The sequence below is a fragment of the Eurypyga helias genome, unplaced genomic scaffold, assembly GCF_000690775.1.
Source record: "Eurypyga helias isolate BGI_N326 unplaced genomic scaffold, ASM69077v1 Scaffold13766, whole genome shotgun sequence".
Lineage (NCBI taxonomy): Eukaryota > Metazoa > Chordata > Aves > Eurypygiformes > Eurypygidae > Eurypyga > Eurypyga helias.
The window spans coordinates 1,608-18,036 of record NW_010254753.1 but is presented as its reverse complement, the minus strand read 5'-3'; the positions used below and the strand labels follow the sequence as shown (position 1 = coordinate 18,036).

Here is a 16,429-nt window from a genome sequence, read left to right as displayed (position 1 = left end):
CTTCCCTGCCAGTAAAGGGATTGAGGATAACACTACCCATGCTCCTGATTCTCTTGACTTCCTTCTCCTTTGCTTGTTTTAACTATTTTTTGGGGACTGAAGCATTTTAAAACTTCCATTCCACATTACAAAATACAGAAGACAATATATAGAGAATTAAAAATAGTATTTTAAATTAATGATTTAATTTTTTTTTTTTTTTAATTTTCAGCACATACTTTACTCCTATGTTACTGTATTGTCATTTTAAATCTTTTATTCTGTAACTCTAGGCTGCAGGAGCTGCTCAAGAACAGAACAAGCTCTCTGCAGAGAAGTAAACTGCCAGAATTATCTGTCGAGCACCTACAAAACACTCTTTTCGGAAGCATAGGACTTAGCTAAATATGGCTTTAAAAAAAAAGCCGTAAGGATGGCAATGGAGACAATTACAGAGCGTGAAGAATCTCAGATAACTCTGATCCAACACATATAGAGATTAAAGGCTTTTCAAATAACTAAGAACCTTTTTAAATGGCTTAAGAAAAAAACAACCACCCCGTCCACATATTTCTGCCTCTACTTCCCTCCACCTGACTTCAATCCATGCAATAGCTGAAAATTTTTAACAACAAATTTCAGAAAAAAATCCAACTAAACATGGAAATTGTCCATTCAGTCCTACTGTAGCATGAGACATCTTTATCTGTGGATATCACTGCCTGTTTTTCCTACAACAATCCAACCTACAGCAGAACCAAGGTCTTTGTCTTGATTTTGATTCATCTATAGAGCATAGATCTACTAAGTGATTCAAAGACCTATGAAATGTATTTCTTTTTTTTCCCCTCAAAGACCTATTAAATAAGTGCTGGTGGATATTTCCAATGTTCTCTATCAAAGTTATAAATTAATTTTTTAAGAAAATTGTCATTTTCATCTGTTTTCACTTTGACAGAATGGTCTTGCCCACTGCAATCAGACCCAAGATTCATAGCCAGGTTCTAAGTGTCCCATCTTGGACACGGATCAACAGCAAGTGCCAGGCAAAAGCATGTGAAGAGAGCAATATTGGGTGACAGAAAATACTGGTAATTCCTAGCTTTTGACATTCCACCCCACAGGGCCTTTGAGAGAATGTGTCTGCATTTACTAGTTCCTGATGGATTTCTTGTCTGTTGTTTTGACTAGCTGCTGTCATGTATAGTAAAAGTGTAACAAACAAGTATCTATGCTGTAAACTGCTAGACAAAAGGGTTTTATCAGAAGGCAAAGAGTAGGAAGTTGTGTCATGTCATGTAAAGGTCCCATGTGATACAATTTGTGGTGGGTTAAGTCTGGCCAGCATCTAAGCACCCACCAGCTCCTCACTCACTCCCCTTCTCTAGCAGGATGGGGGAGACACTTGGAAGACCAAAACAAGAAAAACTCACAGCTCGAGGTAAAGACAATTTAACTAGCGAAGGAAAAAACCTCAATCCAACAAGTGCTGCAAAGGCAGTCACTCACCACTCAGGTTTTTTTTGCTCAGCATGATGTTATATGGCAGGATATATCACTGTGGTCAACTGGGGTCAGCTGTCCCAGCCATGTTCCCCCCCTCAACCGCTTGCTCACCCCCAGCCTGTGTGTGGGCGGGGGACAGAATGAGAAACAGGGAAGGCCTTGACACTGTGCAAGCACTGTTCTACAACAGCTCAAACATTGGTGTGTTATCAACACTGTTTTAGTCTAAAACCAGCCTAAAACACAGCATCATGTAAGCTGCTATGAAGAAAACCAACTCCATCCCAGCTAGACAATATCACAACCACACAGCCACACATTTATTCATCATAGCCTCAACCAGACAAAGATGAAAAAATCACGGCTTTTCAGAGCTAAACAAAGTTTTTCTTATAAAGCATTAAAAGCAAGTCTCAGGATGATAGCTTAACTCTTCCACCTTTGTAAGCTTCATTTCTGCAGCAACTGCCATTAAACTTCTTAGTATCATACGAGGCATCAAAAAGGAAAACTTGAAAGGGCCCTCTACATATAAACATTAGCTATCAGAATGAAAATACTTTCAAACTAATGCTAAATATGAGGCCAAATGACAAGCAGAGCTAACAGACTTCCATCTTATGAAATGAGTATTTTTTGCAGGGAAAATAAAAAGTGTCCAACTCACCAACAAGTCAAAAACTTCATTAACATCTTTTCCACGAATCTCAATGCCATTAATCTCCAGAACTTCGTCCCCTTCATGTAACAGCCCACTCTTCTCTGCGGCCCCTCCTTTCACTATTCGACTAATGATAACAGAATCCATTTCATTGCGAACAGTAGCACCCTGTGTAGTAGCAACACATTCTGAATTTATTATATGGATGAAACTCAAAGCCATCTATTGTATATATTCCAAGACAGCACAGAAACACTCCTATGATGAAAGAGAATGCAAGTAACAGCTTGGATGGATATACACACTGCTCCAGTTTGAAAACATACTATTTATTTAATTCAAGCTGCACTAAAGATTGAAGAATTGAATTGCTTCATACTATAAGACTCATGACTTTTTATTAAAAAAAAATGTTTTCCTAAGGAAGCACTTATTTGAAAGATGCAAAACAGAAGATGAGAGTTGCAAAAAAACCCAAAACAAAACCCACATGGTTGGTACAAGGTTATAAGCTCCCCTGCAGCAAAGCTTGGGATAGAGACTTCTGTTAAGAAGTCCTGTCCAAACCCAAGTTGTGTAGATTCTAAAAGTTATACGGCTACTGCTATATGAAGACACATAACAAGTTGATCATCTATGACTTTCTTCCTTTTGGATGGAGGGAGAGTGTTTACAAGTTGAACATCACCTCCACATTAAAATTTCAAAACTTTCATGGCAGTCTGCAAAGGTCAAAAAAGCTTACTTCCTTTACATATAACCGAGCATCAGTACTTACCAACGGAATATCCCGAGCTTTCTCAATGCGAACTATTTTAACTGTTTCCCCTCCGTACACGCCAATGTTCTCATAAATTTTTTCATCTGTCACAGGCTCTGGCTGCATTTCTTGTTCCGCCACCTTGTCATGAGCCAGTAAAAGTGCCTAGTGTTAAACAATATCAGCTCAGTTACAGAAAGTGTCACACTTTATATATATGCAAAATAGCAGAGTTCAATGAAATCCTGCAATTTGAAGAGTCTTTGCAGGTTACAGTGTACTGTAAACTGACTCAAGCAATAAAAAAATCTTTTATCACAGCTATGTAGTGCCTACTCCTACATACTTTCCAAAACTTTTTTTTTTCAGATTGGAAAAGAATAAAAAAGCAATTTTGAACGCAAAACTGTGACTGTACTTAGAGCTTCTCCCTCCTTAAAAAACAGACATTGGTTTACTATGCATGTGATTGAGGTTACAGACATACGCAGCTACTGCAATAAAAAACTACTCATGTATTTACAACATCAACACAGGACAAAATTTCCTTTATGCACCCTATCATAAGCATGAAACAGCTGTCAAAGAAGAAAATGGATAAGTAAAGCAGCTCATTGTTGCCCTGACCCTACTGATCTATTTGCTACATTGTGTATGTTCAAATTACCCTGTAATATATGTAGAATGTAGTAAGGCCTGAATGCAATCACACACTACACTTGATTAGATGTTTCCACTAGTTGCTGGAAACGGGAAACTCCTCATCCTAGAAAAATAGTGAGGTCTGCACAGAGTTGAAGAATAAAATCCATCCTTGCCCAGTCAGCCTAAAACATCTGCAAAAAACCCAAAAGTTATACTGAAAACGGCACCAAGGAATAAATCCCTTAGATTAGAAGTTCCATTTTGTTTTACCTGCATATGAGGGGCGTTCAGCAAAGCATTAAGCTCCTGCCCATCCTTGTGGTGACTGGGCTTCAAAACACTCTGTACCTATAAGGAAATCAAGTAGTAAAAGTCTTAATCTACCCAGTGTTTTATCAATCCACTCTCTGCTACTCAAACACAAACCCTGAGTTGCAATTATTCATTTTACTGAAAGTAAAGTATATCCACACTGTTACACTGACTTGATTGAACTTCACCTGGTACACATTAGGAAAACGTGTGATGAGACCACAGGACTACACCAGCGTATCTTGCTTCAGGAACTGTCTACTAAATCTAAGCTGGTATCCAGTGGAGCAGAGAGATTTATCAGTACCAGAGACAGGCAATGAGCTCAGCCACCACAAAGATGCACACAAAAAAAATGAAAGACTAGAAAGGAAAGTGATAGTGAAAACAGTCACAAAGAAGTCTATTATGTGAGTATGCTGGGTCTTTTAAAATGGACTACTTTCTCCTTAACTTGACCAGCCTCCCCTTTCTTTAAAAGCAGATGGTTTATTTTTACCCAACCTATTTCCACCAACAGCAAGACCTAAGATTCCAAAACAGCTTTTGCAATGCATCCCAGAGACAGTGTAGGAGTCAAAACTTCAAAAGGTCCCAACAAACCAGGTTTCTTTGGCTGGCTTCAAAATAATCCACATTAACGCAAGGACAGTTTTTGCTCAAGCAGCTTCAGTTGCCTAAAAAGGTTTGCCTTCTCATGCAGTTACCAAACATGCCTTGCCATCATCTCTTGCAAATGCTAGAAAATCCTGGTGTGCTTACACAAAAAGCCAGGAACAGGAAGTCCCTCTTATCCAAAAGCGAGGGTGAAGATACTTTCCACAGCCATTATCCTCTGGCCTAATCTGACCAGAGGCACACTGAATGAATCCAGAGACATTAAGAGTAGTTTATACATATCAGAAGAGCAGCTTTCAGTGTGACAGAAAAGACTTTTTTCAAGAGCTTTTTCCTCTGAAGAATGAGGTAATGTGAATTCACAGAGAACCAAAAATCCGCAAGTTCCAAAGTGAAAATAATTAAGCTTTTTGTGTGATCTAACAATACCTAACGGTCTGAAGACCCTCTATCGTAGGAGCAATTATCTACAGAAACACCAACAACTCTCTTGGATGGTCCCAGATAACAGTACTGAAAAGAGTAAATGTAACATTAAATTCTAGCAGAAGCTACTAAATAAACTGTTCCCATGGAGCAAGAGGCTTATACTGCCAACAAAACAGGGTCACATGGAACAAATTCCTGCACCTAGCAGTAATGCCTGCCACAACCTCCAAAGGCCTTCCTTCTTATATCCCCACAACATGCCTCATGGTGAACAAACCTAGTTCACCATGAAAAAGCTTCGAAAAGTCACACAAGAAGGCACATTTAAGTAAGTTTAAGTGATTTCTTTAAAACCCTGGAGAACAGAAAGAATTCAGTTTCATATAGGCCTGACCTCAGTCATACTTCTGAACTGGCCAGGCAGCTATTATCCTCTGCTTAGCCTGAATTTTGGGATGCCATATAGCAGACAGACCACTGTAAGGGACACATTTCACAAATTCGCCTCTGTGTCGAAAGACAGAGAGCCTTCTCTACAACACCTTCTTGAGAGGTTTATTTAGTATCTCCAACTTTCACAGGACTTTCAATTCCTTTCTTGAAGAAGCTGCAAGAGGCTTTAAAGCCTTAATAATCCAATCTTTGTGACCCTTTTAGAGGAAAACCTACTGACAGAAATCAACTTGGAAGTCCTGCAAGCAAGACCACCTTTCAAATGCAAGGTCAGAGGTTGGGAATTTGACAGAGGAAAAGAAAGCAAGCAGGCCCAACCAGTCATTCTGTGTGGGGTGAATATCCTTTATCCAATCTGAATTTCTGCTTTGAATAACTTACTTATTCAAAACCTTAATGCCTCCTCCCCTCCTTTTGAGAGGAAGGTACATTTATTATTTGCTTATTTAATGAAGCACTAGAAGACCTTCAGGCTGTTACACACACCACTTACCAGTATTGCCTCATGTCAGTTTACTTTCGTTACTCATGGTAATGAATCCCAGAGTTTTATCAGACGAAGAAATTTGAAGGTAGGCTGTCATTCCGGAAGTGACCCACTACGGACAGCACAGGCAATCCACACTAAATGATGGCCTGAGAGTATTTTCTTCACTCTTTGGCCTAGTTTTTATTGTTAATTATATTAACTTTAGTTCAAGCAGACGCCAAAAATCTATCAATTTGGCTTCATGATATGCGCCACAATTTGGAGGTGTGTACAGTGGAGGCACACACTGAAGTGATATTAAACATTCACAATTTAACTTCACCTGCAAAATCCTATTGTTCACTCTCTGGCAAGCAGGACTGTCAGGAGGGATATACATACACACTGTAATGCATTTATACCAGAAGTTACAAGCTTCCAGTGTATCCTCTCACAAGTACTGATCTAGTTTAACTGCTTGCACATGCTGCAGTGAACAGCAGCAAGTCCAAAACCTTTAGAAACATAGCCTATATAAATTGAGCCTATTAAGTATATTTAATAGCAAGAACATCTTTAAGGTATTTGATAGGTGCTGTTGCAGGCCAAAAATTACAAACTGTCTTGAATGCTGCATCAAATATTCTTATAAGGTCAAGATTCAGACCATGTTCCCATAATCCTTGCCCCCATCTTGGTCAAGTTTAAATGGATTTAAAATCAATTTAATTATACTTGATGTTTAATGGCTATTTTTAAGACTTTGAGTACACCACATTACATGAAGATTAGCTCTCTAAAGTAAATTCCTTAAGCTCAAGTGCTTCATTCCACCTTTTTAATTCAATTAAAGTTTCTTTTTAAAAAAAGGAAAAAGTTATTGGTGCTTGGTTACCAGAATTGGTGGGAAAAGTTAACTGTACAACTGTCTTACTAATTTTAGAGAATATCCTGAGGTGTAGAATACAAACATGTTACCATTCCGCTCATGTATTGTTGATGTTTAAAAAAATTTTAAAAAAAACCCAAAGTTTTTACAACACTGTCCATACACATTGTTTTATAAAACCAAATAATCAATTAAAGAGTAAATGAAACCAGATTTTTTTAAAACTAAGTTCAGTGTAGCAAATGATAGTCCCCCCCAAAACACATTCCCAAAAGTGTAGTTTAAATATTAATTTTTACTTTTTTTTTTTTAGAGGGAGGATGTTTCAATTTCATATACACTCGTGCTGCAAACCGTCTTTTTCTGTTAGAGCTACAGTAGTGTGAGCTCTAGAGCAGGTTCTCTTCTACAGCATAAAGCCCCAAAACATGTCTGTAGCTTTAAATTAAGACAGGGACTGCAAAACAGATTCAGAGTTATCCACTGGCACTGATGACCTGTGCACTAAAATATGCACGTTAGTATTACTTGCCATTTAGAATTAATGTTAATGCACGTATCTGCTATTTTTCTTTCTTGTAACGCCTTGTGGCTTTTATCAAAATGTTATCAGTATATTAAATCCAGGCTCTTACAAGTGTCTTCAAAAACATCCTGAAGTAAATGAATGAACTACTTTCTGGTGGAGCTTCCCATGCCTATGTTTAGGGATGGAAAAAGCAAGAGTCAACAGAAAAAAATCACAGTACAAGAAAAATGCCAGGCATGCAAGATGGACCAAAAAACAAACAAACAAACCAACCCCAACAAACCCCCAAACCCAACTTTTCCTGAAGCAGAAATAAATTCCTCCCATATTGCTACCATAGCAAATACAGAAGCCTTTCTAAAAGGATAAAGGATCTGAAAAAATGAGCATAAGATCTTCTCTTCATGTAAGACTAGGAAGTACAAATGATGTGAATGGAGGTCTCAAGATGTTCCTCTTGAGACACTTCTGTCTGTCACAGAAATATTTGTCCTGAATTTCCAGCTTGATCATTTCAGGATGCTATTTAACATATTGCAAAATACAAGTCACTTAAATACACCAGAAGCTGAATCACCAAGAAACTAGATCACATGTGAAAATAGGAACAGACATATGCAATATATTGACTTTTCAGGAATTTCAAGGCTGGACAAGACAGGGATGGGCAATGAAGAATTAAAATGAGTGCAGGAATATTTTTGCCTTTTATGTAATAGTCTCCAGGGTTATGACAAAATACTATTGGTTTAAATACTTCAGACTGAAGAAATATTTTCTTTGTGTTTAACCTTCATGGATTGCTAAAAGACACAAAACTGGGTCTGCACCAGATTCTGATTTTAGGATTTAACAAATCACCTGAAAAGAGAGGAATGTGTTGGGAAGGTGAGGAGTAGGGAAGATGGGGAAGAATACGAAAGCTTGAAAACAGACTTAGAGTTTTGCTAAGTATTATTTGCTGCTCAATAGAAGTTTCAAAGAAGAAAATAAAGGACATCACACTCATTAAAGGGGGAAAACAGCTTTCTTAAGAGACAAATCTGTAACATCCTATAGTATAAATGAAGATTCAAAAACTCTGGCTTGTACCTGAATGAAATCCCAAGCTAGGCCTGTGTAAAGTGGTGTTTCAGGAAGTAGTTTACAAACAGAAGTTAACTGAAAAGGTTCCTTCAGGTTCACAGACATAGAAGCAGCATAGTGAGGATCCTACAGCAAGCCTACAGGCTGATGAATAAGCCACTGGGAAGCTCATATGTAAAATACTCCCACCTGGTTTTGGCACACTCTTAATGACAAACCTAAACAGGAAAATCCTGAGCTGGTTTAGTCAGCTCACTGCACCTTTAGATAACATTTAAATGACGTCTCTCAAGAATGAGTAATTTCTTCTGCAAAAGAACTTCAAGCTTGCCACAATGCTATTTTCCTTGACATGCAAGGTTAAAGTCTAAAATAAGGAAGGAGAGTGGAAAGAGCTGTTGAAAAAAAATTGCTTCAGGCAGAAAGAAAACCAGACACCAAGAAAAGAAAATAAACTTGCTGCCATGCTGAAATTGGAGTGATGTGCTTTTCAGCAACTGGAGAATGGCTACATACCAGCTCAGGTACTCCAACCGGTGTACCTGAGCCAGTTTGGAACAGGTAAGTTTGGTTCACTGGGTGCTAAATGCTGGAGTCTCTTTCATAGCATCATGGAATGGTTTGGGTTGGAAGGGACCTTGAAGATCATCTAGTTCCAACCCCCAACTTTGCGGACCACTACAGTGCTACACTGACACCGATACTGGCATTCAAGCTAGCTAGCTTTAAGTTAACAAATATATATCCATCTAAGGGATAGCCACACTTCACTGCAATATATACATACACCAGGCCATGGAAAATGAAGATAAAGTTGTTCAGCAACTCCTCAGAGGGTCTTGGCTGCATCTGTGTGAAAACTCACTCTGTTCTCAGCAACTCTGTACCTGATGAGTTTTCTGTAAATGTCTACTAAAGCCTATAAAGCTATTAGATACAGGTATTGCACATCTATATGCAAGTGAATAAGCCTCAAAGAAAGTAGTTAACCTGGCTGAAACTGTAAAAGTATTCCAAACAGTTAAAATCTGACTGAAAAGATTGAAATTAAAAATCCAACTGAAAAGATTGAAATAAAAAAAGTCTTGCTCAAGTATACTTTATTAATTTCTGAAAGACGTATCAGATCTTATAAAAGAGCTGTCATCTGTCAGACAAATTAAGTGTAATCTGACCATCACAGCAGTAATTAGAACCTTGAAATTAAGTATTAAGGGTTCTGCTGCTCACTTTAAAGCAGAATGCTCATTTCCAGTATGGCTGCATTTCCAGAGATGACTCCCATTTTAAGAACCATGGCTCAACTCAGAAGAAAGTCACAATAATAGAGAACCGTGATTCAATTCCTGAATGCTTGGAATAAAGAATATTGAAGGTAAAAGAGTCAGATTTTCATAACTGCTCCCTTTTGTTTAAACAGAGTACCTTTTCTGTGACATACCTATCCATGCTAAAGAGGGAATTCGTATCCCCCAGAATATTTTTCTAGTTACTGTTTGGAAATCTGGAAAAACCGGATACAGCAATCAGTGACAATTATAATCCCTTTCATATTCAACATTCAGTAACTCAGACAAGCTTGACAAGTACATATTTCAACAACAGCTATGATTATAGGTTTCATACATATCAGAGAGATGCATACTGTACATACCTCTTGCACTAGTTCTTGTGCGTTGGAGATGAGAGGATACGGAGGGCTGGCTTTGTTCATGTGCACTGTAACAGCATTGTGTATCTTAAATGCATTCTGAAAATCAGTATTTTGAACAAGCTGTAAAATGAGAGAGATATCCTCTTGGCTCTGAGGGTCTACCAAAATGTGCTGGATATGCTTAAGGGAAGTTAGCAGTTCTTCCACTTCTAGGTACGAAATAATAAAAATAAGGTATGAGTTAACAAGGTTCATAATTAAGTAGTATTTTATTTTTAATTTTGGTGTTCAGTTTGTAATCAGCAATGATGTATGCAAATTGATTAGTTACCCATTATTCACTCCAATTTTATTAGCAGAATGTATCTGAATCAAAAAAAAGGACCCCAAGTCACAGTAAAAGGAGAAATAAAAAAGCTGATATACTGTTTAAATTTAAATTCCTATTGCAGAGCAGTTCTTCTCTGAAAGAAATCACCAATACGTAAAAGTTCCAATAACTGCAGCTTGTGTATAGCTCAATGGAAAAGAGCGACCAATTTGCAATATGAAAATAACTCCTTTGCTAAACTAATGTTGATGCATCACATATTGACTGTTATTTTTATATACTTTTCCATGTATATCTGACACGTATGGGATATACGTATCTGTCAACTAAATATTGCTTTCTTATAGAATGAGTGCTTGGTAAGTAAACAACACAATTTCTAAACCTAAAATTATGCTCAGTCTTAGCACATTAAAATAAAAAGGATGAAAAAAATACATCATCTATGGTCAGAGTTCTGAAATTCATCTGCACCAGAAGAAAGTCCACATCTTTTACCTACGAAATCATGAGTTCTGCTTGGATCATGAAGTATTTTAACAAATTTAATAACTGGTTTCTGCATATTTGCAGAATAGTACACAAGTACTACATTCTTGAGCCTCAAAAACTAATCCGAAGCTGTAGAGGTGCTTTTTAAAGACTGTCAACAAATTTAGCTTTTTTTCCTTAATCCAATCCAAATTTCTGAAAAAATGTCACTTCTCAATATTAAGTACTTGCAAAACTACCTAAATCAAGGAATATGACTCATACCTAAAAGTGAGTATAAATCCAGGTAAGAAAACCTCAGGCAGGCCAAAGAAACAAGTGTATGTTTTGAGCCTGAAATACTGTATGCATTCCCTCACAGTATCTGAAAAAACGGAAAGATCTGTTCAGCCACAAGAGGCTGGTCAGCTGTCTTTTAGTAAATTCAAGCATGCTAGAGTTTTGAATCCTGGTATTTTTTAAAAAATGAACAACAAAGAAAATCCCAAATTTTAAAACTGTCAGTTGATACTGAGGTCAATCTCCCTTACTGGTATCAAAATAGCAGCTTTGAGAATTATTTTTAAGGTTTAGGAACCTTCATTTATTCATTACGAGCTAAGTAAATAACATTAAAATAGGAATGCTATCAAGACATCAGCTAATTTGCATTTTTACATGCAAAAAAATGTCACAGTAGATACTGATCACTAACATGCATTCATTCTGTCAAGAAGTCTACCTGTTCCTAACCTCAAATTCAACAGTACACTGAACACAGTGCTAGACTGAAACTTGTCAAGCACAAGATTGAAGTGTTTGATAAACGGGCACATGAAAACCATAAAGCCTAACAAAATACACATTTCAAACCAGTTTAATGGTTTTAATTTTGGACAAAGCACATCTACCTATATGTTTTCAACTTCGAGCTTGCAGTCAATCTTACATATAATAAAAGGAAACAAACAATCCAGAGCTACTACTCTTGTAATTTACTGCCTGCAGAACAACTAAAAAAACCTCCAACAACTCCAAAACCATTCCACACATGCTAAAAAGATCCTACCCACCAAAGGGCAAGGGCTTCTTCCTGTAACCACCAAGGCAACAAAGGGCAGCCGTACAAAAGCTGCACGGGAAGCCCAGGTACCGGCTGTGCAGGATATTCCACAGGTGAAAGCCAGTACAGCTCACAACACTAAGGCAGCCAGCGTCTCGCTAGGGAACTGTATACACAATACACTGCCTATCAAACAGGGGGAAATGCACTTGGAGAAAAGGATAAACAGCGCTCTGCCAGTAAGAATATTTGCTAAATAGGATGTCGTCAGCTGGCAACCCTCTTGCCTTCTGGAGTACGCAGACTACCAAAGCATCTCAGGCTACTGATTCTTCCAGGTCTGAGGAAGTGCACTTTTTTCAAGCATTAAGGGAAAAAAAAAAAAAAGTAGCCTAAAACAGTCAGATGTTATTGTGAAGTTCCTACTGATATCTGCTCAGTTAAAAAACAAACCAACCCAAAATACTATTTGTTACTGTTACCAGATTCAAGAAACTGAGGCATTGGAGAAGAACCTAGCTACTTTTAACTCTTCCTATGTATAAATTATTTTATTCGATTATTTCCAAAGCGCCTATACCCCCTTATATATCTGAGAATTCAAATACATAAACACATGTACACACAAAATTCTGATACGTGTTCCACACAAGATATAAATACATATAGAAAGGCAGACATTCTGTATCTATAATAAAGCTGTCTCGTTCCGAGATGCCTCTACATACTCCATTTTCAGCTCTTTGTTCTGCAACACCCTTTCTTACAAACTACCATGGTATTCTCCTCCCCATATATTTCCCTTCTAACACTGAATCTGTGCTGGATGCAAAAGCCCCATACCAAGTGATTTGCCCCCAACCATGAAACAGTAAACAAATACCTCCCTCATCACGATTCTAAAAGAAAATTCTTGAAAGGAGTGAAATGAAAAAGGGTTGGCTATTTCCCAAAAGCTAGCAGTCCATTTCCTAGTCACTTGTTTAATAAAAAATACACTAAACCCACATACAAATCCGGCTTTTACACATGACTAACTCTAGGTTCCTCTTTCTGAATTCTAAATCACAGATTAGATTTCAGTGCAGATTTTTTGTGTTCTGTTTGTCTTTAAAAAAAACCCCATAAATTCCAGGTAAGAAAAAATTCCATCTCTAGATGAATCTTTCCTATTGAAAAGGTTGTCTTGAGGAGGGAAAAAAAAAATATTCTGTAAAAGACTAATATCTGCATTTACTCACAGAAAAATGTCAGGGCTCTTTTGCAGAAGTCCATATTTTCATCGCAGATAAATTAGCAATCAGCTACATTTTTTTAAAAGTCATCTTCTACAAGGAGTGTTGCAGCCTTTTTTGCATTAGTCTATGAAATGGCTGGAATGTGACCGAGCACTGTGTGATACACGCATTAATCAAAAGACTGGCAAGGCAAAATATGCAACTGCAGGGGAGAACCCATGGTCACAGTTAAACATGTTAGATCAGAAAAAGAAAATAAAATAGTTGCTGTTTATCACCTTAAACAAAAAGTTATGAACAGCAAACTCAAGAAGATATTACACGTCAGCACCAATATCTTAATTCCCAAGCTTTTTTATAGATCTCTAAAGCACTGTGTGCTGGTACTAGCACACTCCAATTCTCCATCTATTACCTGAATGACAGGGCTAAGCAAAGTATTGTTTTATCCAAAACTATTTCTGGAAGTTTATTTATGTTTGTAACATATTTACAAATAAGTTTTGCCGAAAGTATAAAACCAAAAATAGGCAGCTTTTGCCCTAAAAAAAAAAAATTCACTGTAGCCACAAAACCATTACTTACATGAAAAGTCAGATACTCGTTTAACTAAATTAATTAAACTGGGTGAATGCACTCTAACAAACAAAACCACTTCTGGATTTTATAGAAGTACACTGCTGTGAAAAAGCCAGTTAAATCCTTATATGCACATGTTCTAGGTGCGCAGGAAGTTGTTGCCACTAAGACAGCTCTCCAAATCACATTCTGTTTTGATAACAAACATGCTCTTTAAAATTGTTTTGATTAAGTGTTCTGTTTTATTTTTATAAATAAAACCCAATTTGTTTAATGTAATCTGCCTTTTTTTTCAATAATGAAAAGATTAAAGACTTGGCAAAGACTGCCAAGTTACACACTAGCACTTATGAAACATTTTCCAACCTAAAAACGCAGACATTCAGGTCAATATTCTTATTTAAAAGGCCATCTTAGCAGAGGCTCTATGGATTACAGCACCCCCAAAAAAAACCCCAACCCACAAAACAAACACTAAAATCAGTATTTTTAAAGAGACAGAATAAGGGTAGTTTAACATCTTTATAATTCACTAGCACCTGCCCAGTTTTATTTGGGGTTGCCCTAACAAGGCTTAGAGATTGGAGAAAGTGACTAAGCGCTCTCACCTGGACAGCACAAGTGGAAAGATGGAAAGAGTCAGGAGCAGTCTAGATTAGAAATTCAGTATAATAAAACAAATTGTAAGAAAACATCACATACTAGCACTTATTTTTTAGACAAAGTCATGGGCTAGCAAGTTCCTTGGAGACGAGACAGTTGTAGATGTAAATTTTAGAAAATCTGGGTTCTCCAGTTTAGGTTTTAAACAAAAATGCAGAAGTATTAAAGATAATTGACTTAAATACTCTGTACGAAACCGTATTATTTTGTAAGCGTGCGTGTGTTTGTATATATATGTATATATACACATATTCATAAATGAAACATCCCTAGTCCTGACATTAATCAGGAACAGCTTTCAGAATTAAAAAATTCTTTTGAAATTCAGCAAAATTGTCAGATGTTAGATTGATTAATCCAGAAGCTGGAGAAAGGACATGCTTATTAGTGGAAGAAAATTTTGGAAGAGGCCAACTTACTGCAGAAGGAATTTGTTAAATTTAAAATGAAGACTAATTTTTGACATTTTTTCATTATGACTTATTTCTGACAGCACTCATGACAGAACAGATTCTTTAGGGACTATATAGGTTAAGAGTTCACATTTCATTTACAACCTTTTTTTTCTTTAAGTTTACAACTATTCAACATCAGTTGAGTATAACCAAAAGCACCACTCTTAACAGGAGTACTAAACTATTATAAATCCTCTCTGCTTGAATCCTTGAATCTTAGGTCTAACTGACCCAAATTGTTACTATAATTCTGTCTGGCAAGGAAATAACATTGACAGGCATACCAACATACTATGTCATGACTTCTCTGATTGAAATAGATGCCTATCAAGCCCTAGTGAACTAAAAAACTCAAATCGCCAGAATTCCAAAGTTTCAGAAGACTTTAAATCTGTACAGGAAGAATTAGCTAAATTAGGTTCCCAGTGGCCTAAAAGAACATTAATATCAACTAAATATTTTCTCCACTAGTCCACTAATTGCATTTTACCTACCTAGTGTTTTCACAGTGTAATGAGGACTCTCCAAAACAATTCCTTCTTCTGTGTCAAATATCGGGTTATCAATTCCAGTTTTAGGAGGGATTTGTGCTAGTTTTTTTAGCCTCATGGAAGCAGTAAGGTCCAGTTCTTGTTTCTTTCCCTCTTCTTCCCTTCGGCGCCTCATGTCCTCCTGCTGCTGACGGATTCGCTCAAGTTGAGCGCTCCGCCGCATGGGCATCATCCTGGAGCCCAAATCCCCAGGGCAATCAACAGCCATTTCTCTGTGTTTCTGAGGTTCCTCAGGAGATGCAAGATCCACATTTTTTGCTTCACTGTCAGAATCTTCTGCAATATGTCCATTCATATGAGAAGTTGTCATGGTTGTTTGTAATTACGCTTATTCTCTTCAAACAGAAATGCTGCTATTAGGCCAGTTTTGGTTATGATGACACGTAAAATCCATTATAACTTCAAAAATATTTCCCCTTCCATCACAAGACAGTTGAAGAAACATCCAGGAAGAAAATCTAATGAAAGATATTCAAAAGAAGTTAGTGAATAACTGAATTAATAAGAAAATATCTGAGACAGTTCTCCAGGTCCTCAGGCATCAGAAAAATGGAACTTTGTCTCCAGATTTACATAGTGCTTCTTCCCCTACTAAGAACTACAGAACCCTCCCAAATCTGTGTTAGTGCTTCATCTGCCAGTATCAGAGTACTGTTCAAACTGACGCTGAAGTCTTACATTTCCTGTTCAAAGCAGTGGAGATTCTGCATTCAACACACACAACTGCAAATTAGCAGTTTTCTGAAAATTCCCACTCAGTTTTAATTTATCCTTTCATTCTTAAAAATTCCAACACAAACCATCCTTACAATCCTACAAACACTATTATATATGAGAATTAACTTGTTATAAACAACATCTTCAGAAGTTCAATAAGCTAAACACAAGTAAAGATATTTGCATTTACTGTTCATAAATCAAGGCATTTTTATGTAAACACTGCTTCCCAGGTTCAAAGACGACAGGTCTGGCATAGAGTTCTTCCAAAAGACATTATCTGAAGCAGTCTGGAGGTGCACTTAGGTAATTCCAAGTTGGGATAAAGTCCTAGGGTAAGGGTGGGACAGTTCTGGTTAGCAGCTACTCTT

General features: G+C 37.2%; 1 protein-coding gene across 1 annotated transcript; it reads right to left on the bottom strand.

The window, feature by feature from the left end:
- Window positions 1-2,092: 2,092 nt before the first annotated feature.
- LOC104505579 (MAGUK p55 subfamily member 5-like) lies at window positions 2,093-15,801 on the bottom strand (the record flags this gene model as incomplete). The annotated part of the gene is made up of 5 exons (XM_010153122.1): window positions 15,285-15,801; window positions 9,991-10,199; window positions 3,822-3,899; window positions 2,925-3,071; window positions 2,093-2,314 (listed from the first exon to the last, which is right to left on the bottom strand). Coding segments are annotated over exons 1-5 (1,023 nt in total), but the record flags the coding sequence as incomplete, so codon positions are not given.
- Window positions 15,802-16,429: the final 628 nt, after the last annotated feature.